The sequence below is a fragment of the Ochotona curzoniae genome, unplaced genomic scaffold, assembly GCF_017591425.1.
Source record: "Ochotona curzoniae isolate NIBS_2020 unplaced genomic scaffold, NIBS_Ocur_1.0 contig_908, whole genome shotgun sequence".
Classification (NCBI taxonomy): Eukaryota; Metazoa; Chordata; class Mammalia; order Lagomorpha; family Ochotonidae; genus Ochotona; species Ochotona curzoniae.
The window spans coordinates 36319319-36343254 of record NW_024466607.1 but is presented as its reverse complement, the minus strand read 5'-3'; the positions used below and the strand labels follow the sequence as shown (position 1 = coordinate 36343254).

The 23936-nt window shown below is 49.3% G+C and overlaps 1 protein-coding gene across 1 annotated transcript in view; it reads right to left on the bottom strand.

The window, feature by feature from the left end:
• The window catches only part of AFG3L2 (AFG3 like matrix AAA peptidase subunit 2), a 47627-nt gene that overhangs the window by 4197 nt on the left and 19494 nt on the right, over positions 1–23936 (bottom strand). Inside the window, exons 9-16 of the mRNA XM_040994840.1 lie at positions 18668–18805; positions 13920–14073; positions 11249–11356; positions 11037–11162; positions 6439–6549; positions 5164–5279; positions 3100–3300; positions 1220–1414 (exon numbers count right to left, since the gene is read on the bottom strand). Of these exons, the coding sequence (XP_040850774.1) occupies positions 1220–1414; positions 3100–3300; positions 5164–5279; positions 6439–6549; positions 11037–11162; positions 11249–11356; positions 13920–14073; positions 18668–18805 (1149 nt within the window). The remainder of the gene's footprint in view (positions 1–1219; positions 1415–3099; positions 3301–5163; positions 5280–6438; positions 6550–11036; positions 11163–11248; positions 11357–13919; positions 14074–18667; positions 18806–23936) is intronic.

Genomic DNA, 23936 nt, shown 5'->3' with positions numbered 1-23936 from the left:
TAAGTCCCGGCTTCTCAGATCTGCTTTCCCTTTTACTTCTGCTGTCAGAAGCAGCCTCATCTGAACAGTGGTATACAGGCCTGCCATGGCCTCTGAACTCTTCTTTCCATCCCAACTGAGCACTGTGTGGCCACATTTTCTTCCGGACACAAACCGATGCCCATATGGGATCCCAGCAGATGCAAGGCGAGGATTGAGCCATTAGGTCATCGCGCTGGGCCCAGTCACACTTGTTAAATGGTAAACTTTAGGGGCAGCTATTGTGGTGAAGTAGGTTAAGCTGTGGTCTGTGACGCTGCCATTCCATACAGATGTTGGTTTAAGTCTCAGTTGCTCCACTCAGAATTCCTGCTAATGTGCCTGAGAAAGCAGTGGATGATGCTCCATGTTCTCGGGCCCCAGGACCCATGTGGGACGAAGACCTGGAAGGAAGAGCTCTCTCTCCCTGTAATTCTGCCATTAAATGAAATAAATAAATCTCTAAAAGTTGATCAACTTTAATTTCAAGGACGCCCTTAAGGACTATTATAAAAAAAGCGGACTTCCATTTGTAAAGCTGTTTGTCAATTCTCTATCAGGTACATCAGGGTCTGCCTTCCTCCACACCTCCACCCACCTGGCTCTTCCGCCTCTTCCTTCATTGTCACTTGGCAACCTGTGCACAAGGCGCGGCTGAGCCCTGGCTCACGGAAGCCTCCTTGGAGCCTTGCAGGAAGCCCATGCGGATCTTTCCTTTCTTGGGGCCCTACTTCACACTCCCAAGTGTTTCAGGAACACGGCTGCTTTCTCTCCAGTCCCTCCGGCCTCACCTAGAACCAGGCAGGCAGACAGGCTTGCAGCCAGGCTCTCTGAACCACTGGCTCATCCTACAACTTGTCTGAGAATTTGCCATTTTCTCAGCCCACATAAGCCCTGCCCTCTCCGCAGGGGACCTGCCTGTAGTCTCCTTATCTATTAGCTGAATCCTACCTATTCCAGAGGGGGGAACAGTGCCAGTTCCAAGCAAGCGACAGTGCTGCTTGTTTAGGAGCACTGGCAATCGCCTCCTGTCCAGTTGAGAGGTTCTGTTGCTAGCTCCCTAGGATTTACACAGACCAAGAGCCAGGGCAGCACGGCTCCAGGTCACGAGGCTCTGGGGTCGGGACAGCAAACAAACCAGGCGATCTATCCCTGTCATCTCTTTAAACCTCACGGAAGTTACCCATACGGCGGCACCTACCTTCTCCACATCAGCTTTCTTTTCCGTGAGAAGCGCTACTGTTCTCTTGTAAGCCTCATTGATAAGTATTCGCACTTCGTCGTCTATCAGTCTGGCAGTGGCTTCGCTGTACGGCTTCTCCAGCACCATGTCGCCCTGGCGCGGGAGGTCGAAGGAGATCTGGCCCACCTTCTCATTCATGCCAAACTGCACGATCTGGAAAGGAAGGCTCACACGGTCACTCTCGCCCTGGCCAAGTGTGCACGGAGAACGTGGCTGAGCTCTGGGCACAGGGCATCCTGTGAGGCCGAACGCTGCACAATTCCCAACCTGCAGCAGAGATCCAACGGGACAGGCGGGCAGGGACTCCCAGCAGGGGCAGGGCCTGTGCCAGCTGGCTGACATCACCCATAGCACCTCACCAGGAGAGCACGCCACCTGAAGCACAGACACGCCAAGGGGCATCTGTGCGTCCTGTGTACTCTGACTGTGGGCCAGGGGACAGTGTGAATGAAGCTGACCCAGTGAGGACACCAAGAGCCCTGGAAGTGACCAGCAGCACATCAGGAGGGCGCGTCTGTAAGCAAAACCCAAGCCGATGGGAAAAGAAAACAGGCGGCCAAGTCAAAGCAGGGACGGTGAGAAGAGAGCAGGGGGAGCTCGCACAGCAGGAAGGCCATCCCTACCACTTCAGAAACAGCAGAACTGAAGCCAGGAAACCAGGAAAGCTGTCCTCATCTCCTCCTTTTTTAAGGTATCAGAAGCAAATTTCATGTAAAACTGGGCAGTGAGAAATCCATCAGAAGTTATACAGAGGAAAAAAAAATCACATCTCCACAGAAAAGAGCACTGTAAAAAGATGCCTACAGGGGCCAGTGCTGTGGCACAGTAGGCTAAGATTCCACCTGTGGCACTGGCATCTCATATGGGCAGTGGCATGTGTCCCGGCTGCTCCACTTTCGATTCAACTCTCTGCTAATGGCCTGGGAAAGCAGCAGAGGATGGCCCAAGCCCTTGGGGCCCCTGCACCCATGTGGGAGACCCAGAAGAAGCTCCTGGCTCCTGCCCCATCCACCTCTAGTCTTTGCAGCCATTTTGGGAGAGAACCAGTAGATGGGAGATCAGTCACTCTACCTTTCAAATAAAATAAAACCTTAAACGCATGTGAGGTGCTAGAATATTATATAAAAGAAAAATGTTTATAATGAAAATTAAAGAGAAATAAACAATGCCCTGGAAGAACTATATAGTAAAAAACCCAAGTCAAATTAAAAAGAGTACTTTGAACGAAGCATTGAAACAGCTTCACGAGGCGGGCACTCAATTAACACGCCCGCATCCCACCTCAAGGCGCCCAGACCAAATCCTGGCCCTGACTTCCACTCCAGCTTCCTGTCAATGCTGATCCAGGTGACACTGGGACCGAATGTCTGGTCCCCGGTCCTGGCTAATCGGGCCATCTGAGAGATGGGCCACGGACGGGAGCACACTCCTGCTCTCAGATACACAAATAAAACTTAGAGGGGGAAAAAAAAAAAGGATTGAGAAAATGCCAGACACAGAAGACAAGCAAAGAGCAGCTAGCAGATGAATAACAGAAGTTGACAAAGACATGTATATCAAGTTCAAAGATTCTGCTGTTTGGGTTTGTACGCTCTTGTGGTAAACTTAAAACAGAATGACGTCGTTGCGGTAGGACAGAGAGGTGGAGGGGACTTGGGGCAGGGACAGGTATTATTTGTGACAAACCTCAGCCTCTATATACGCGTTTTATACGCTCAGGAAATCAGGCCCTAACCCGAAACAATGCACTAAGAAAGTTTCTGTTCAAACACAGACTTCAGGTCTGGCCCTTGCCGCCCGGCACAGCGCCTCAGCCCGGGGCGCCTGTCGGTACTCACCTGGGCGTAGGCGCTCTGCGTCACTTTCCTCAGGTCGTCCTGCGCACCCGTGGTAATTCTCCCGAAGAAGATTTCCTCGGACACACGTCCGCCCAGGGTCATGCACATCCTATCCAGCAGCTGCTCCTTGGTATACAGGTACTGCTCTTTGGGTAAATACTGAGCATACCCCAACCCTTTGCCACGGGGGATGATGGACACCTGGCAAGCGGAAAACACACCCTGCTCAAGGTTCCTTCAAAGGGTCTGCAGGTCGGCCCACCACCCCAGCCCCCAGGATTCTAGGCTAACCTCAGAGCTCCAGATAATCTCTATCTTGGGCACAGGGCTGTAGCATTGTGGCTAAAGTCCTCCCCGTGCACATGCTGGGACCCCATATGGGCGCCGGTTCTAATCCCAGCAGCCCCGCTTCCCATCCAGCTCCCTGTCTGTGGTCTGGGAAAGCAGTTGAGGACCAAAATTTTCGCACATTTAAGGTCACAAACATTTTCTTTTGCTTTTTTTCAGAGGTTTTAAAGTATTAGCTTTTATGAATCACTTCAAATTACTTCTTTTGATTAAGATGTAAGGTCAACAGTCACTTTTGTTTCAAGCGAATACTAAGTTGCCAGAAATATGTCGACAGAAACACTCCTTCCTTTTGAATTACCTTGCTAGCTGTGTTGAGAATCAAGTAAGCAACTCTGCGTGGTCCCCTTCCACACTCCATCCCACTGACCCAGCAGCCACCGTGTTCCTCACGGGGACTAAAGCAGGCAGTGAACACTTTAATTTTAAATTCAATGTGTGAATTTCTGCCAAGAGAGTCTGCTCTAATTCCAGGAGTCTGCACTGAAAGCTACAGATGAATTTGGGGTGGAATGGCACAACATTCCATGAAAACAGAATACAATTTAATCTTTAATTCAATGCATAGGTCCTATAAGCATTTTTAAAAATTTCATCCTTCTGTATGTCATGTTTCTGGATGCTATTGAACATAAAACTGAATTGCTACAATATCATTTTCCAGTTGTTCCTTGCTAGCATATAGAAATACAACTGATCTTGGGACAGCGTTGAGGTGCAGTGGGCTAAGCTGCTGCCTTCAAGGATGTAGCCCGCGGTTTAGTAAGTAAGCAGTAAAGGAGGGAAGAAGGACAGCCAGCTCATCTTGAGTTCTGCAACCTTATCAATAATTTCACCTATTAGTTCTACAGGTGTTTTTGCAGATCCTTCAGGATATTTATGGCCACGCTGATGCTGTTTTCTCTGTGGTCCATTTCAGGCTGTCCCCGACACTGCTGGGCAGCCAGGGACCTGCATTATGTACACCAACTTGTACTGATTTTCAACTGAAAAAAGCAAAAGACTCAAAAACTCCCACTTGGTGGGGAGCTGACGGTGTGACACAGGGGGTGTGGCCGCTGCCTGAAGTGGGATGTTGGCTATTGTCCTGGCTGTTCCACTTCCGATCCTGCTACTTGCTAAAGGCCTGGGAAAGGCAGTGGGAGACTGCCCAAGTGCAGGGCCCCTGTTGCCCACGTCGGAGACCCGGAGGATGCTCCTGGACTCGGCCTGGCCATTTGGGGAGTGAACCAGAGGATGCAAGATTTCTGTCTTTCCCTCCCTAACTTTCAAATACATAAACAAAATTTAAAAAGAATCCCATTTGGTGCACCCCTATCCTTTAGTCCAGGGTCTCTTGGGGAACCCCTCTGCACAGCCAAGAATTGGGGCATTAGTTATTTGGCCTCAGCCCCCTCTTGGCCTGGATTTTCCTGTAAAATTTCCAGTATTTAAATCCCTTCCTCCCACTTCAAGATTGTTCAGTCCACACTTTCACAGAGGAGTGTGAAGGTCGTAGGAAATTCTACCCACGGTCAGTGCCCAGCTTGCCCTTCCAAAGGTGCTCTATGCACATTTATGACCCATCTGTGTGACAGGGTCTGTGTAATCATTTCACTCCACTGTCATCAGTTTGCTAAATTCCCTAAGTTATACATCGGAAACATTTATCCCAATGGGAGTACTGACGGGCTCAGGCAGCCAGCAGCCTGCGACCACCCACACACATGGTTTCACCTTGAGGAGTGGGTCGGCGTGTTCCAGGTACCAGCCAGCGACTGCGTGGCCAGCCTCATGGTATGCCACAGTCTTCTTTTCCTCAGGCTGCAGGACCTGGGTTTTTTTCTCTAAGCCTAATAAAATAGCAACACAAACCCAAACCAGTTTAGTGACACTGACAGTGAGAGTTATACGATGCTATTCTTGCCTGGGGGAGTGGTTTGGACACCTGTGGGTGGTCCCCCCAGGGGTGTACCCAGACAGGGTCCAGAAGCTCTGCACCCTCCCCACGCACACCTCTTCACCTAAATCCTTCCTAACCACTAAATCGTGAGAGAATCAGCTGTCTGTCACACCCAACCACAGCAACAAGACCCTCACGAGCCCCACCCACAGGCCCACTTCGGTCCTAATTCTCTCATGGCCGGCTGTGGGAAATAAACGTGACTGCAAAACAGAATTCAGCACTGAAATAAATCTAAAACACATTCCCAGGAGACCAAGTCCTTGGTGCTGTCGAGGTACTTAGAGTAGGCTCGGCCACGAGGGGCCCTGCGGGCAGCTCCTGATGCCAGGCAGAGGGAGGGCAGGGCAAGGCAAATTCCACTCTTGAGGTGAGGTGGATATCGGGGCTCCCAGGCCACTCAGCACACAGCCTGAAGTGCTCAAACAACAGCCAGAGTGGCAGAATGGACCGGAGACAATCACCCCAGAGACGCTGGGGCCCACAGCTCAGCTACAGAGCACAGGACCGCAGTCCAAGCACCCTTCTCTGCACCTCAACCTCACATGGTCCGTGTCTGCTGTAAAAACGGAACCTGCCCAGGCAATACGAATCATCTAAACGTGACAAAATCAGTTTTGTTGTGGTCAGTGAAATTCATCAACTACTTACATAATAAAGAAACTGGAAGATTCACAAAGCCCCAGTGACACAGCCCCAACGAGCTGCAAGGATGGGAACTTAGTTAACAAGTCCTGTTTGCCACAGATAACTACCTCCTGCCTATCTGAAAAGACAAAGGATGAACTCCCCAGCCGATCAGACGCCTGTCATGTTCTCAGAATGCCAGCAGCCGTGCCTGGAGCTGAGCTGCGTTCCAGTGCGGCACCGTGATAACAAGCAAGTTCAACCTTGGAGCAGGGGGAGGGGGCCAGCATACCCAGGGAACAGACAGCAGGCCCCGGGCAGCTCAGGGCAGGCAGGCAGCTCTCATCAAAACAGAGAAGCCCCTGGTCTCCCTCAAGTTCACCTGATCAGCCGTTTGACTTGAATCCCACCAGTTGCCTTACCACCAATCACTCGTTCAATCGCTTGTTCAAAGTGTTTCTCATTAATGGAATCTGAAAGGTGTCTTGCAGCAATCAAGGCGGCTTCGTTACAGACATTGGCAACATCCGCTCCTAGAAAATAAGCATACACCATGGCTTTCCACCAACATACATTCGGCTGCTGAGCCAATCCGAAGCCAGGGGCCAGGAGCCTCCGCCAGGTCTCCCACTGGGCCGTCCTCGGGTGCTTTCCCAGGTCACAGGCAGGGAGCTGGATGGGAAAGTGGGCGCCCATATGGGATCCTGGCATGTTCAGGGAGATTTGCCACTAAGCCATTGTGACGGGCCCTAAAAGAAATTTTTCTTTTAAAACCCTTTGGATGGACCCTAGTGGCTAAATGCGCACCTTGCTTGTGCCAGGATCCTATATGGCTGCCTTCTCCCTGTACATCTGCCTTTCCAATGAAAAATAAATAAATAAAAACAAACGAACAAAAACCATGAGACACAACCTCCTATCCACTAAGATGGCTATAAACAAGACAGCCAGCTATCATCATCGCAGGTATTAGTAAGATCTAACAAGACTGGAACCCTCCTGCACTGACAGAGGGAATGTCAAATGATGTATTCCCTTTGGCAAAGGCTGCAGTCGTCCCTCCAAAGTCACACAGGTACTGCATGATGAAGCAATCACACCAAGAAAAACAAAAACATAAACATGGGTTCTTCAACAAGTTAGAAAAACACTTACCTTTTAAATTTCATTGTTCATGATCTTTCTGAAGCCTACTGTGTATGTATATACTTACACAAACATGTACAGGCAGGAAACGTGGACCACCAAGTATTCCACCGATGGGTAAACAAACAGAGGGCTGCTTGTTGGCACAGTGGGCAAAGCAACTGCTCGTGATGCTGCCGTACTACATGGGCCTCGGTCTGAGTCCTGGCTGTTCCATTTCCATCCAGAGGATGGTCCAAGGGCTTCCGCCGTGGATGGCAGAGTAGGACTGTCCCAGGGGACCCGTGTACGTGCTTGGGTCTCAGGTAGGCAGGTAGGGCTACCACACTGGCATGATCCTGGGGACTTGTGCATGTGCCTGGGTCCTGGGTTGGGTGGGTTGGGTCTTAGGGTGGCATGCTGGCATGGCACGCCAGTGGACTGGATGTGGGGACCTGTGTACATGCATGGGTCCCAGGTGGGTACGCAGGGCTCCAGGCCAGCACCTCACCGGAAGACTGGGAAACCCATGCATTCATGGCAACAGGGGCTGTGGATTGCTCAGGAAAGCAGAAGGACAACTAAGGAAGCATGTTACAGGTAAGGAGTGACTCCTGGGTGATTCTCACCAACCAGGTGCCAGTGTACCTGCAGGTAAGCAAGGGGGCCAAGACCAAAGAGTTTTGAGGAGAGAAACTGGAGGACCTTTCTGGGCAGACCTACACACCTACCCATATGGGAAAACTGAGCTGGGCTGGTTAGTATCCACCACTGCTGACCACCACCCATAGGTACACACTAAAGCTGGGGCTAGGGAGCCTACCTGGCAGGGCTAGATGACAGTACCTGCCAGTGAAGACCAGGACAGGGGACAAGTAATGTTAGGCTTGGCTATGACACTAACCAGCACATGAGAGAACCAGGTCTGGAGGCAGAGTCTGTGGGGGATATGTGGGCTCACCTTTGCAGGGCTTCAGTATCTGTTGGTTTGCTCAAGAGCTGGGGGCAGTGACATGCCAAACTAGGCACGACCATGGAACTCATGACACCCATGGGTCCTGGGGTTGGAGCAGGCTGGACCGAGCACCTGCATGAGATCTGATAATTCTGGGAGTGGGCCTGGCGGTGGAACTTGGGGAAATCCCTGGTGGGATATAGCTGTTCAGCACATGAGTCAGGGCTATGTGTAGGTCAGGCTAGGCAAGGATGTTCCACTTGATGGCAGGTATATGGGTTGGCCCAGAGGGTGGGGACAGACTGAGCCAAACCACAGCACAATGGCATGCTGAGGAGCCAGAATGGAGTACAGCCCATGGCCAAGCTAGGTCATCACACCTCCTGGTTTGCCTGAAAGGCAGGAATGGAGGCAGGGTGGGTAGGAGCAAGAGCTGGGATTAGGCTACAGCTTCTGATAGCAAAGGTCAAGATGGAGGACAGGCGATGCCAGGCTGGGTCATAGCAACCACTGGAACATGCAAGATCCGTAGCTGGGAGTGGACCTGGTTGGGGAGCAAAGGGGATGCCCAGCTGGGTTGTAGTTCTCTCTGGTGAGCATGAGAGCTGGAATGGGATGGACAACTGGACTGGTCATGACTGAAGCACCCCTTGGCATGTGTGTGGACTGGGTCTGGGGTGTGCCAGACTGGGCGAGGCTCTAGCACCCAGTGTGCTCACAAGAGCCAGAGTGCATGTAGGACAGGTGGGGTTGGGTCACAGCACCGACTGAGCCACGTGACAGCCAGGTCTGGGAGTGGACCAGGCATGGCTGGGCTGTAGCACCCAGTAGTAAAAGCCGGAATCGCTGTTGGCCGGTGGGGCAAGATCATTGCACATATCAGTGAGTGGGCCAAGTCAGGCTGGGTCAAGAATCCACCGGTGTGCATGAGATCTGCAACTGGAAGGTGGCCGAACAGAGGAGCTTGGGGAACTTCAGTCAGGACACAGTCCCTGCTGGTGAGTTCAAGAACCAAGGCTGGAAGCAGTCCGGCTTACAGTACCCACTGGCACACGTGCGGCAGGTCTGAGGGCAGGCCATGTTAGGGCAGTTTTTAGCACCCACTGGCAGACAAGAGGGTGAAGTGGCATTTGAGCCTTTTTTTAAAAATATTTATTTTCATTTGAATGCCAGAGTTTCAGAATGACATGGAGAGACAGATCTTTCATCCACTGTTTCACTCCACAAATGACTACAATAACTGAAGCTGGGCTGATCTGAAGCCAGGAGGTTCTTTCTGGTCTCCTACATGGGTGTAGGGGCCCAAGCATTTAGGCCATCCTCTGCTGCTTTCCCAGACCACTTGCAGGAAGCTGGATCCAAAGTGGAGCAGCTAGGATTCAAACTAGACCCATGCAGGGTTTAATGTTGTGACTGGTCTACTAAGCCAAGGTACAGGCAGATTATCTTAAACACACAAAAAGTGGAATGCCAACACAACGATGTGCTATTTGACCATGAAAAGCAGTGAAATTCTGCAACTGGTATAATACTGAAGCCAGCATTATGGACGAAAGCACAATTTTAAGTGAACCAACTTTGATGTATGTATTTTTCTGACAACTATGTAACTGGACCTTTATATAAAATATCTGAATGAAAGAAGAATGAGCTCTAGCGCTAAAGGTGAAGAGACCGGCTACTAACGCATTCTTCTGGGATGATAAAATGATTTAAAATTTAGTCATAGTGGCCGCAGTGTGGTGGCCAAGTGGCCAAAGTCCTCGCATTGCATGCACCATTACCCCATATGGGAGCCCATTTGTGTTCCAGCTGCTGTTTCCCTTCCAGCTCCCTGCTTGTGGCCTGGGAAAGCAGTCGAGGACGCCCCAAAGCGTTCAGACCCTACACCTGTCTGGGAGACCGGGAAGAAGCTCCTGGTTCCTAGCTTTGGATTGGTTCAGCTCTGGTCATTGTAGTTACTTGGGGCATAAACCAGCAGATGGAAGATCTTTCTCCCATCTCTCCTTCTCTCTGTTAGTTCACCTTTCTAATAAAAATAAATCAATCTTTTAAAAATTAAATCATGGTGCCTGTCGCACAACTGTATAAATACACTAAAATGCATTGCATTATATGCCTTGTACATGTAGACTTTATGGTATATTAACTTTACTATAATCAAACTGTCAAAAAAACAAAAACAAACCAAAAAACCCAACACCCTGCTTGGAAGTAACTATAATCCCGATGAATGGGGCAAGGTGCTGTGGCATAGCAGATACAGCCAGGGCAGGGGCCCGCGAGCCCTGCCGTCCCATGTCCCATCCAGCTCCCTGTTCACATGCCTGGGAAAAGCAGCAGAGAATGGCCCAGTGGGCTATCGGGAAGAAGATATCTGGCACAGCCCCAGCTGTTGCAGCCTCCATCTCTCCTTTTCACTCGATAGCTCTGCCTTTCAAACACATAAAAAAATTCAAACTTCATATTACAAAAGATGGAAAAAACAAAGTATCAGGGATGGGGAACACATTGTGGAGGGGCAAGAGGCAAACTGGGGCCTGGCACAGACAAGGCTGCACAGCTCAGTGACTGGCCTGAGGGAGCCAGGTGCGGACGGGTCACTACTGTGGCTCGCCACTGTGCACCTCGGAGACTGCCCACAACAAAAACAGAGACTCAGGTGCCAGCAATGTGCCATAGCAGGTCCTGCTGCCTGCAGTGCCAGCTTCTTCGAGTCCACTTATGACCCGGTTCCCTGCTAATGCCTCTGGAAAAGCAGTGGACTATGGCCCAAGCCCTTGGGTCCCTGCACCCATGTGGGAGACCCAGAAGAAGTTCCTGTGCCAGAGGACAGAAGAACTCTCTCTGTATCTCTGCCTTTCAAATCAGCTTTAAAACACAAAAATACGGATTGAGCCTGGTACCTAACAGGTAGGTAGGTAGGTTATTTCCACTCACCTGAAAATCCTGGAGTTAAGGATGCGAGTTTTCTGGCCAGTTTCTCCTTCTCCAAGCTACTGTCCAGTTTTAGTGGCCGCAGATGAACTTTGAAGATAGAGGCGCGTCCCTTTATGTCTGGTGGTCCTTCAGAAATTATTTTTAAGGAAAAAAAGTTGTCAGTCACACCTACACCATCAGAGCTGGACTGAACCTAGGGAACACCATCTCACCAATGAAGATCTGCCTGTCGAAGCGCCCTGGCCTCAACAGTGCTGGGTCCAGGATATCCGGTCGGTTGGTACCCGCCAAAATGACAACGTTTGTCGTTGTATTAAATCCTGAAAAGATAACAAAAACGTCCTCATAAAATGACATGCAGCAGAAAGCAACAGTACACCTATATAGACTCTATTAGCATGACACAAGTATAGCTGAATTAGCTACATTTTTCTAGTTATTAGTTTTCAAAGTCACAAACTTGAGTTGGTTTTGTCATTCATCTCGCCCTCAGGAATCACCTAACAGGGAGCCGGTGCTGTGGAGCAGCAAGTTCGGCTCCTGCCTGTGCCACTGGCAGCCCCAGGGAGCACCAGCTCAAGTCCTCGCTGCTCTATTTCCACTTTAACTCCGCGTTAGTGCAGGTGGGAAAGCCTGTGAAGATGGTTCAGTCTGCCCATGCGGGACACTTGGATGAGTCGTTGCTGCCGTTAGGGGAGTGAGCCAGTAGATGAAAGATTTCTCTGCTGCAGACTGGCAATGCTCAGCACTGCAGCCTGTCAACCGCAGGCACTGCAAGAGCCCGCGGAGTTCCCGTCAGAACCTAGCACCCTGAATGTGGGCTGACGGCCACAGAACAGACAAGACCACCGCCTGCTCGTGACAAGCTGTCTACCTCTGTCATCTAAGCCACATGGCCCTGTGCTTCCCTTCTCTGCGAACTGGCTTTCCTAAACCACAGACAGACTCACTGCACGGAAAGACAACTACTCTCTCTGTCAAGAGTATCTGAAATTGCCAAATTCCCACTTGGTTACACTTGAGTTTCTTTTATGCTTCAAGATCACAGATGAATTTGGTAGAGTGTCATTTCTCTGTAAGTCATTTCACCAATTTTTCTTTTATTCGATGCTTGTAACAAATATCTTTTTTAGTGGTTTTTTTTTTTAAGATTGATTGATTTATATTGGAAAGGCAGAGCTGACTATGCCAACCAATGGACACTGGAAGGATTTCCTCATCCTTGCACTGACGAGGCCAAAAGCACTTCAGAACTACCGATACTCCGGGGCAGGACCCCTGCGGTGCGTGCCACTTCAGGACCCTGGGTTGGCATCAGGAGCCGTTCCCCATGCCCAGGTACTGGGGTGGCTGGGAGGCTGGGCAGACTCACCCCCTTCATCTCCTCCTTTCCCCAAGAAACAGGAGGAGGAAACACAAAGTTTGGAAACAATGATCACACCCACTTTCTCCTAACCCTCGATCCTTCCCACCCTCATCACCTATGTAAACATCACCAAATGTGTATTTAAAAAAAAAAAAAAAAGGAAACGCTGATCTATATAGAGATAGAAAAAGATCTTCTGTCGCTGGTACACTCCCCAAGTGGTCACAATGGCTGGAGCTAAGTTGAACCACAGCCCAGGAGGGAACCAGGAGCTTCTTAGGGGCTTCCCACGCTGCTACAGGGTCACAAGGCTTTGGGCCATCCTCTACTACTTTTCCAGGACACAAGCAGGGAGATGGATGGGAAGTGGAGCTGCCAGGACAAGAACTGGTGCTCCTATGGGATCCTGGCACAGGCAAGGCGAGACTTTAGTCACTAGGCTACTGCATCAGGCCCTGTAACAAATCTTAACATGATATTGAGTTATACCAGACTGACAGGCAAGTACAGTTTGCTATTCTGTGTATTAGTATAAAATGTAGCTAACAGGGGCTGCTTTAGAGACTGTTTCTCTGGGGGGAGGGGCAGCTGTACTCAGTACCAGCATAAGGATTCTCATTTTACAGATACACAAGGCAATGAGAACATACAATTTAAAATACAGGAGGCTTTGGATTAGGCTATCAGACCTGTGGTTAAGAGACGGGTTGTGACGCCTGTGTCCCACACCCAAGTACCAGGGTTTGAGCCCCAACTCTGGCTCCTGCCTCCTGCTGTGCAGACCCTGGGAGATGGCATTGCTAGGTCCCTGCTACTCAACATGGCGCACCCAGATTAAGTTCCCAGATCCCCATCAGTTAACGCAGGCACTGGGCCCAGCGCGGTGGCCTAGCAGCTAAAGATCTTGGCTTGAACGTGCCAGGATCCTAGCAGCTCCACTTCCCATCCAGCTCCCTGCTTGTGTCCTGGGAAAGCAGTCGAGGACGGCCCAAAGCCTTGGGACCCTGCACCTGCATGGGAGACTCAGAGGGTGCTCCAGGCTCCTGGCTTCGGATTGAGCTCAGCTTTAGCCATTATGGCCATTTGGAGAGTGAATCAACGGACAGAAGATCTTCCTCTCTGTCTTTCCTCTGTATATCTGACTTTCCAACAAAAAGAAGTAAATGTTAAAATAAATGAATAAATAAACAAAACACAGAGAGAGGCTGGCCTTTTGGTGCAGCGGGTCAAGCTGCTCACTGTGACACTGGCAACCCATTACCAGAGTGCACACCGAGTCCCGTCGGCTCTGCTTCTCATCCCGCTGCCTGTTAACATGCTTGGGGGGGGCAGCGGAAGATGTCCCAGGTACTTGGGCCCCCGCACCCACGTGGGGAGCCGATATGGAGTTCCTGGTTCCTAGCTCCCGCCTGGCCCATCAATGGGGGAAGAAAGTGGTGGACGGAATAGGTCACCCCCTTCCTCTTTCCTCTTCTCTGAATCTTTAAGAGAAACAAAACAGAGGCGAGGCTACTCACCATCCATCTCCACCAGCAGCTGGTTGAGTGTGTTTTCCTGTTCACTCTGCCCACCAAAGTTGCCTCTTCCTCGCTTCCGGCCCACGGCGTCGATTTCGTCGATAAAGAGAATGCAGGGAGCGTTCTTCCGAGCCAGGGCAAATAAGTCTCGGACCTAGACAGTAAGACAGACAAGACCGAGGCCTGACAAGTGAGCGCCACTTAGCTCCTCAAGCAACACAAGCCTCAAGTTTCCCTACCTATCAAGACAAGGTTTTTATAACTTACTGTAGAGGCCATACTTAAAGGGCTACAAGTAGCAAAGGAGAAACAAAACGTGAATAAGAATAATTTGATAATTTGCTTAACCGACTCAAGGGAAACAAACATCACTCCTATAATCTCATCAATCATGTATCTGTAGAATACTAACAGTTGTTTTTCCATCAACAAATCAGGCTAACATAAAGACAACACAGTAGAGCTGTAAACTTCAGACTCAGCTGCCAAGTTCAGGCCTCCCAGTGTCACTTCACATGACTAGGAAGTCAGTAATATGTAGATTATTCACAGGTCTAGGCAAACCTTACACATAAACTAAGGCCTTTGCAAGTCCCTCTTCTGGCTGCCAGAGCAGCAGCTGGCCATCTTTATTCTCACAAGGTCTGGGCCTGTTGAGCTCATCCTGGCAGGCTACGAGCTGAGGTGGACAGAAGGTGCAGCCACTCCTGTGCCCATCTCTCACCCACCCCTTTGTCAAGCTGCAGAAAGAGGTCCGTGCCCAAGGCCCAATGTATTTCACTTATCAAGCCACCTGCTCTCCTGCCTGGACTTCTGGATTTTCATTCTTTTAACACGTCTCCTGATACAACTCAGGCACTCCTCTGACCTCGACCCACCGCCACCAGGTCCCTCAAGCTCAAGCTCATCCCTTCCCCGTCCCTAAACTGGAACTTAGCATCCTGCAAGATTCCTGACTCAACTAATTAGGTTCCTTCAACCCACAGGGAGTCCGAGATGAGTTCCTGGCTCCCAGTTTAACATGGCTCTGGTGATCATCTAGGAAGTCAGTGGAAGACAACATACTCTATCCACAGGCCAACCCCCATTATCTATCTCATTTGTTTTCTCTCAAATAATTAAAAAAAAAAAAAAAACACCCAAGGACATGTAGGTCAAAAAGGCAGAACTGAGAGCCTAGAAATAAGCCCATAATTATGGTCAAGGGTATCAAGACTAGTAACTTGGAAAGGACAGTGTTTTCAACAAAGGGTGCTGGTGCTACGAAAGCGGGCACCTACTAACAAAAGAATGAAATTAGGTCCTTACCTTGCATCACACACAGAAATTAGCTCAAAATGAATTATAGTTATGCATAGTGAGGTAACTATAAGAAATGAAACTTAAAAATAGGAAGGAAGGGGGAGAGAAAGAAAAAGAAAGGAAGGAAGGAAGGGAGGAAAGAAAGAATTTGTAGAAGGAATAAATTATTCAGGCATTAGATTTGGCAATGGTTCTTAAATATGACACCAAAAACAAAAGCAACAACAACAAAACAAGTAAGGCTTCATGAAAATTAGTAATTTTTGTGCTCTACAATCAAGAAAGTAAAAAAAAAAAAAAAAAATTCTGGCATGGTGGAATAGCAAAATCAATCTTGTACTGAGGCCCTGGCAGCCCACACAACTGCTGAGTCCAAGCTGGTCCAGCTCCCACCAGCTCCCTGCTGATGGCCTCAGAAGGCAGGAGAGGACGGCCCAAGGCCTTGGGCCTCTGCACCCACACGGGACACCTGCAAGCAGCCCCCAGCTTTGCACTGGCTCAGCTCTGGCTGCTGCAGCCCACTGGGGAGTGAACCAGTGGATAAAGCTCTCTCTCTCCCTCCCTCTGTAACTCTGGCCTTCAAGCAAAATATTTAAACCCTTAAATAAATAATAATTCAGTGAAAAGATAATATGAAGGATGAAGAAGATATCTGTCAATCATGTATCTAATCAAGAGCTACTCCTTTAACTCAACAGTAAGCAGAGAAACAATCTAGGGCAGGTTTGAACTAAGGGTTAAAATGCCTGTGATCCCTGTGGGAATGCCTGGAGTCAATTCCTGGCTCTGGCCCCCAAATCCAGCTTCCTCCTAGCACAGACTTTAAGATGCAGTGGCTGAGGCCTGGCGGCGTGGCTTAGCAGCTAAAACCCTCACCTTATATGCGCCAGGATCTCATATGGGCGCCAGTTCTAATCCCGGCAGCTCCACTTCCTATCCAGCTCCCTGCCTGTGGCCTGGGAAAGCAGTCGAGGACGGCCCAAAGCCTTGGGACCCTGCACCTGCATGGGAGACCTGGAGGAGGTTCCTGGCTCCTGCCTTTGGATCGGCACAACACTGGCTGTTGCGCTCACTTGGGGAGTGAATCATCGGATGGAAGATGTTTGTCTCTCTTCCTCTCTGTATATCTGACTTTCCAATAAAAATAAATAAATCTTTAAAAAAAAAAAAAGATGCAGCGGCTGATGGCCCGAGTGATTGGATCTGTGCCACCCATGTGGGAGACTCCAGCTGAGTTCCAGCCTCTGGTTACCGTCCTGTTCAGATCCGGTTACTGCGGGCTTTTGGGGAGTGAACAGGAAGATGGGAGCATATGTTCTGTAGCTCTCAAATAAATAAGCCAATGAATTTAAAAAAAAAAAGAAGAAGAAGAAGAAGAAGAAAAGAGGCACCACCCAATTAAAAAGAGCAAAGGGGTCCCAGCTCGGTAGCCTAGTGGCCAAAGTCCTCTCCTTGAATGCACCAGGATGCCATATGGGTGCCAGTTCTAACCCCGGCAGTTCCACTTCCCATCCAGCTCCCTGCTTGTGGCCTGGGAAAGCAGTTGAGGACGGTCAAACGCCTTGGGACCCTGCACCCGTGTGGGAGACGTGGAAGAGGTTCAGGGCTCCTGGCTTTGGATCGGCATAGCACTGACCGTAGCAGCCACTTGGAGAGTGAATAAGCAGATGGAAGATGTTCCTCTCTGTCTCCCCTCCTCTTTATATATGTCTCTGCAGTAACAATAAATAAATTTTAAAAACAAACAAAAAAAACCCAAAACAGCAAAAGGTCTAAACAGACATTTCCGTGAGTGGGACATGGAAGACGGCCAGTATGAGATGACAGATGCTCAACGTCATCAGTCATTAAGCAAATACAAATCAAATCACTTGGATGAGTGCCAGTAATAAAAGTCAGACAAAAGGAGGTAGTGATAAAAATACAAAAAAGCAGAAAACTGTTTGGGGATCATCCCAATCGAAATGCTGGACTCAGAACCCTAACCATGAAAAGACAGAACAAGTCAATCAACCACCTCAGCTATTTGTCAGCAGCAAAATACTGGGCAAATGGAGACTCCATGAGGGACTGTGTCAATCAGCGGATTCTTCAACAGCCTCATCGTGCCTGGAGTGGTGAGATTGGTAGCAATTCATAAACGGTGAACTATCAAAACCACTTGAGCAAGTATCTCAGAGCATGCCCCACATCTGGACTTGGGGTGGGTGGGAGACTGGGTGGGGCTTCTCTATCCCCCTTTACCTCAGACACATGAAGGAAACAATATGGAAATAATAGTGTTACCCACTTTCCTGTAGCCCTTGAACCTTTTTACCCTAATTAACTATGTAAAGAATGTAAAAAAAAAAAAGCAGAAAACTAAAGGCCTCACTGTTGGGAATATACACTGGTCAACAAACTGTGGAAAATTTTGACTCCTCAAAAAGTAAAATGTAGTTACCATTTAACTATTTTTTAAGCTTTTATTTATTTTTATTAGAAAGCCAGGTATACAGAGGAGGAGAGACAGAAAGGAAGATCCTCCATCTGCCAATTCACTCCCCAAGTGGCCACAACGGCTGGAGCAGAGCCAATCCGAAGCCAGCAGCCTGGAGCTTCTTCTGGGTCCCACAGCTTTGGGCCATCCTCGACTGCTTTCCCAGGCCACAAGCAGGGAGCTGGATGGGAAGTGGAGCTGCTGGGATTAGAACCAGTGCCCATTTGGGATCTTGGGGCATGCAAGGCGAGGATTTTACCATTTAACTTTAAAACACTGTGCTAACTAAAAAAAAAAGGGTCTAGCATTTCTTCTTCAGGTGATCAAAATGTTGCATAACAGATGGAGGTGGTGGCTGCTATAATCTAGGAATATACTAGAAGCTTACTGAGCTGATACTTAAAGATGGTGAGGTTTGTGGTACATTATATATGAATAAAACTACTCTAAGACGAAAAAGACTAAAGTCACTTCTGGAAACAGAAGGCTGTATTAAGGCTGTATTAAGCTACTGGTAATCATGGTTGCAGCAAAACAGTAAGTGATGAGAGGTCATGAGGGGGGTTCAAGACCAGGCCCATCCTGCCCAGTCCCCACCCTGGAGTACTGCTGTCTACACTGAGGAACCTGCACTGCTGTAGCAAACAGAACAGTACTTGGGGTGGCATCTGGCCTGGGTTCAAGCAGTTAGGGACAACTATATCAGAGCGCCTGTGTTCAACACTTGCCTCTGACTCCAGCTTCCTGCTCATGCAGCCCCCGGGAGGCAGCAGTGATAACAAGTAAACAGGTTCTTGTCACCACGCGGGAAACCAGCACGGAGCTCAGTACCAGTCACTGAGGACACGTGGGTAATGCCCTGGCACCACTCTATCTACCTCCCTCTCTTCCGCTGTCTGCTCTCCAATAACAAAGACACAATAATAATAATAACAGTAACAACAATAATGGAGAACACAGGGCTTACCCTAGCTGGACCCACACCGACAAACATCTCCAAAAACTCAGATCCACTAACAGTGATGAAGGGGACGTTGGCTTCTCCAGCTGTGGCCTTAGCTAGCAGTGTCTTCCCAGTACCCGGAGGACCAGTGAGAATGGCACCCTTCAGACATGAAAAAAGAGAAATCACAATTAATTCAAATTTCAGCAAAATAAACTATAGATCCATACAATGTCAAGGTCTGTCTCTAAATCTTATTGATATATATTTACAAATTTCAACATTTAAGCTCTGGTAGAATATTTTTATGTTAGTAATAAGAATAAGAAAAGAGGGTCTGGTACAATGATTCAATCGACTGATCCTCCCCCTAATAAGCGCCAGGGATCCCCCACATGGGTGACTGTTCATACCCCGAGTGCTCCACTTCCCTTCCAGCTCCCTGCTTACGGTTTGAGAAAGTAGCTGAGGATGGCCAAAGTCTTGGGACCTGTACCCACGTGGGGGACTAGAGAAGGCCCTTGGCTCCTGGCTTCGGATTGGCTCAGCTCTGGCCATTGTGACCATTTGGGAAGTGAAACAGTAGACAAAGGATCTTTCTGTTTCTCCTCTCTGCATATCCGACTTTGTAATAAAAATAAATAAATCTTTTAAAAAAATAAGAATTAGAAACAATTTTATTTAAAAAAAAAAATCAGTAAGAATGTCAAATCTTATGTATTTCTCATTTACAAGTTTTAGTGTTGCTTTTCAGGCCTTTACTTCAGCAGAGGTACTACTCAGGGGCCAGTACTGTGCTATGTGGGGTTAAGCTCTGCCTGAGAGGTCAGCAGCCCACATGGACAGCAGCTCAAGACCCGGAAGCGCCATTTCCAATACAGCTTCCTGCTAGGTCCCTGGGAAACAGAGGAAGCCTGCACAAGAGCTTGAGGCCTTACACACATGGTAGAGCCTCAGAAAGTTCCAGGCTCCTGGGTTCAGCCTGCAATAGCCCCAGCCGTATGGCCACTGGAGGAATGAACCAGCAGATGGAAGACCTGTTTCTTCCCCTTCTTTATAACAAATCCTTCAAATAAACAACAACAATAACAATATTTAAAAAATAATAAGTTTAGAGACAGGTGTAGGAGTGTAGCAACGTAAGTTGCTGCTCGGGATGCCTATAATTCACACTGGATAGTTCAAATCCTGACTACTGTCTCTGATTTAGCTTCCAGTTCATGCACCTGAGAAACAGAAGATGATGGCCCGAGGACCCAGCCCTGCCAGCCACGTGGTACTCCAGGATGGAGTTTGGGGCTTCTGGTTTCAGCCTGGCCCAAATTTGGGCTGCGGCAGTCACTTGGGGCACGAATCAGTAGATGAAAAGATCTCCACCATTCTACCTTTCATGTTTGGCCCAACTGCTCAGACACCAGTATCTCCTATCACAGTGCCTAGGGGCTCCTGGTGAAGTCCATCCTGGGAGACAGGAGATAATGGTTCAAGTGGCTGAGTCCCTGTCACCCGCACGGGGGGCCTGGACTGGGTTCCTGGCTCCTGGCTGAGGCCTGGCCCAGCCCCGGTGGTTGTGGGCACCTGGAGGATGAAGTGGCAGATGCGAGCCCTCTCAAGCTGCCTCTCAGATAAGTATAGACATTAAAAAAGGAAGGGAGGGAGGGAGACAAATTTACTTTGATCCAAAAAAACTTCTGAAATCTGTACACAATTTTCTCACAGTATCACCTTCCATAAAATTTGTAAAGATCCCTCAGATTAATGTTGAGTTAAGCTAGAACTTGGTTACGTAAGTCAAGGAGACATGAGAACCACATTCTAAGTTTACATCTGGCCTTTGAACTCAAAACAGCAAAATCAGTCCCTAACTTCCATCGCGTACAAGACAGTGCTGAGTTTAATTGTTCTCCATCACGGGATCAGCTACAAACTGTCCTGCTTTTTCACCCATACACTGTCCTGCTACCCTCTGCAGAGGCTGGCTAGATTTTGTGACAGAACTGCAAGGCACTATTTCCTAGCTTCATACATAAAGCAAAAATCTAATCATCAATGATGAATCTTATTTTCTTTTTGAAGATTGATTTATTTGCAACGTTTGTCCCCCAATGATGAAAAAAAAAAATAATGTTTGCTTAAACCATATAAACCTGCTGAGGTGGGCCCAAAGCAGTTGCCTAGCAGCTAAAGTCCTCACCTTGAATGCACTGGGATCCCATATGGGGCACTGGTTCTAATCCCGACAGTCCCGCTTTCCATCCAGTTACCTGCTTGTGACCTGGGAAAGCAGTCGAGGATGGCCCAAAGCCTTGGGACCCTGCACCTGCGTGGGAGACCTGGAGGAAGTTCCTGGCTCCTGGCTTCAGACTGGCACAGTATTGGCCGTTGTTGCCACTTCGGGAGTGAATCATTGGACAGAAGATCTTCCTCTCTGTCTCTCCTCCTCTCTGCATATCTGACTTTGTAATAAAAATAAATCTTAAAAAACAAACAAACAAAAAACCAAAAAACAAACACCTGCTGAGGTCAGTACTGTGGCAAAGCAGGTACAGCCACTGCCTGTAACACTGGCAACCCGAGTGCCAATTCACATCCTGGCCGCGCCACTTCTGCTCCAGCTCCCTGCTGTACACCCTGGGGACTGGCCTGGCCCTGGCACTGCAGCTATCCAGGGAGTGCTTCCCTCTCTAACTCTGTCAAATGAATAAATCTTCCTGGCTCCCTGGTGGTCTACTGGCTAGGGTTCGATGCTTTCGAATAAATAAATCTTCAAAACTAAAAAGCATAAAAATTATTTTAAATTATAGAGAAGCCTTGTATGATGAGTAAACACTAAATACAGATACACACACACACACACATATATACATACACATATTCAGATTTATTTACTTGAAAGGCAGAGTAAGACACAGAGAGGGAGAGTCAGCTTTTCCACCTGCTGCTTCACACCCAGGGTTCGGCCAGGAAAGGCAGGAGCCTGGAACTCGGTCTGGATCTTGCGCTGGAAGGCAGGGCCCAGGGCCTGGGGCTTTCCTGCACTGCTCTCCAGGGGCGTTAGCAAGGAGCTGGATCGGAAGAGCAGTCAGGCCTCAAGCTGGAGCTCACGTGGGCTGCCACCGACACAGCAGCAGCCTTACGCACTAAGCCACATGCCATGCTTAAAGCACAGAAAGCTGTGAAACTGTACAACATGAGCTTTTATCCACATAGGTAGGAAATGAAAATTAAAGAAGTAACAAATTCTTATACAAAGGAATCATTTAAAGTAGACTTTTAATACTGGATTTTAAAAAGTAAACTTAGGTACTTGTTTATATATATATATATAAAAAGCAGAGATATAGACCCTGAGACATAAAGTTCCCACCCACTGGCTCATTCTCCAATGCCCACAACAGCCAGGGCTGAACTGAGCCCAAACTGGGAGTCAAGGACTCAGCTCAGTCCCGGTTTCCACAAAGCTGGCAGCATCCCAAGTACTTGAGCCATCCTCTGCTGCCTCCCAGGTCTGCATGAGCACGCAGCTGGAACCTGGAGCAAGCTCAAGGTTCAGTTCAGGTGCTACGATATGAAATGTGGACATCCCAATCAGTATATTAACCAAGCAACCATACCCCATCCCAAACACTGCTTCCTTATTTGCTTAATACGAAGCTACTATTCATTCACCAAATAGGAAGCGCTGTTCTGTGCCTATACCTAGCCCAGGGCACAAAGCCCAGGAAGGCCGGGGCCCCTGGCACTAGCGGAGGGACTACAGATCCATCTGCTGGAAGACAGGACAGCGCACTGTCCTGTGCCATGAGCCAGCCTCCAGGCCAAAACAGGCAGACTGTACACACCCATCTGTGAATAACAGCCGAGTGCAGTGTGCTGAGGGAGCCTTAAAAGCTTGCAGCTTCAGAGATGGGGAAAAGGAAGACAAATCAAGCCTTCAAGAGGAAACAACACAATAGTTTCAGAAACACACATGAGCCATGCACTGAGACATCCAGAAAACCAACTCCAAAACACTCCTGAGCCACTGAAGTACTTCCAAATAAAAGGACAAGTAGTTTCTGCCAGTGCAAGCACCTGGCTTCCTCCAGTGGGGGCAGGCTCCTAGGGGCCTGAGGGATGGCGCCAGCCAGGGCGTGCGGGCACCTGGGGGCTCTTGCCCAGGCAGGCAGAGCAAGCATGGCGATTTCTGCATGTGCTTGATCCTGGGGTGGGGGGGGGTGGGGGGAAAGAAGGGGGGGACTTTGGGAACTATGAAGCTTGGATGGGAGGAGGGGGAGGCAGGGTTGCTGGCCAGCATGCCACCCCACCAGAACAACGGACTAGGGAAGTGACCCCATGCACTCCCAGGCGCAGGGACTGTGGACTGCTCAGGGAAGCGAGTATGGGATGTGGCGGAGGGACGACCATCGAAGGAGTATGCTGCAGGTGAGGAAGGACTTCTACCGACAACGCCACTGTACTTGCAGGTAAGTGAGGGGGCCGAGACCGGGTGTTGTGGAGGAGGGAAGCTGGAGGACCTTTCCGGGACAGACCAATGCACCTGCCCACGTGAGACCTGAGCTGGGCTAGTTAGCATTGATCACCTCTGACCACCACTAACAGGCACACACAAAAACAAGGGCTTGGGGCACACTTGGCAGGGCTAGATCCCAGTACACTGGTGGTGTCAGAACAGGGGACGGTAATGTTAGGTTGGGCCATGACACTAACCAGCACATGAGAGAACCAGGTCTGGGGGTAGATTCTATGGGCTCAGCCCCCTGTAAAACTGCAATGTCCACTGGTTTGCTCAAGAGCTGGGGGCAGTGATCGGCCAAGTCAGGCATAACCATGGAGCACCAAAACATTTATGGATATTGGGGTTGGAAACAGGTCAGTCTAGTCTAAGCTGCAACACCTGTAGGCATAACCAAGAATAGGGTGGTGGCACAACACACACACCGACTCACATAAAGGCCAAGAAAGAGGGGACAGACTATACCAGGCAAGGGCCTAGCACCCCACAGCACATGTGTGATCTGGGTCTGGGAGCGGGCCTTGAGAGTGAACTTGGGAAACTCCCACTGGTGAGCACGTGATTCAGGCATGGGTGTTGGTCAGCTGGGCAAGGCAGCTTTACTTGATGGCAAATGTGTGCGCTGGATCTGGGGAGGGGGTGGACTGGCATGTGCAGGAGCCAGGCTGGAGCGTAGGCAATACTGGGCTAGGTTATCACACCTACTGGTTTGCATGAAAGCCAGGGATGGGGCAGACTGGGCAGGGCTAGGCTGCAGCACCCACCAGCAAGAGTTCA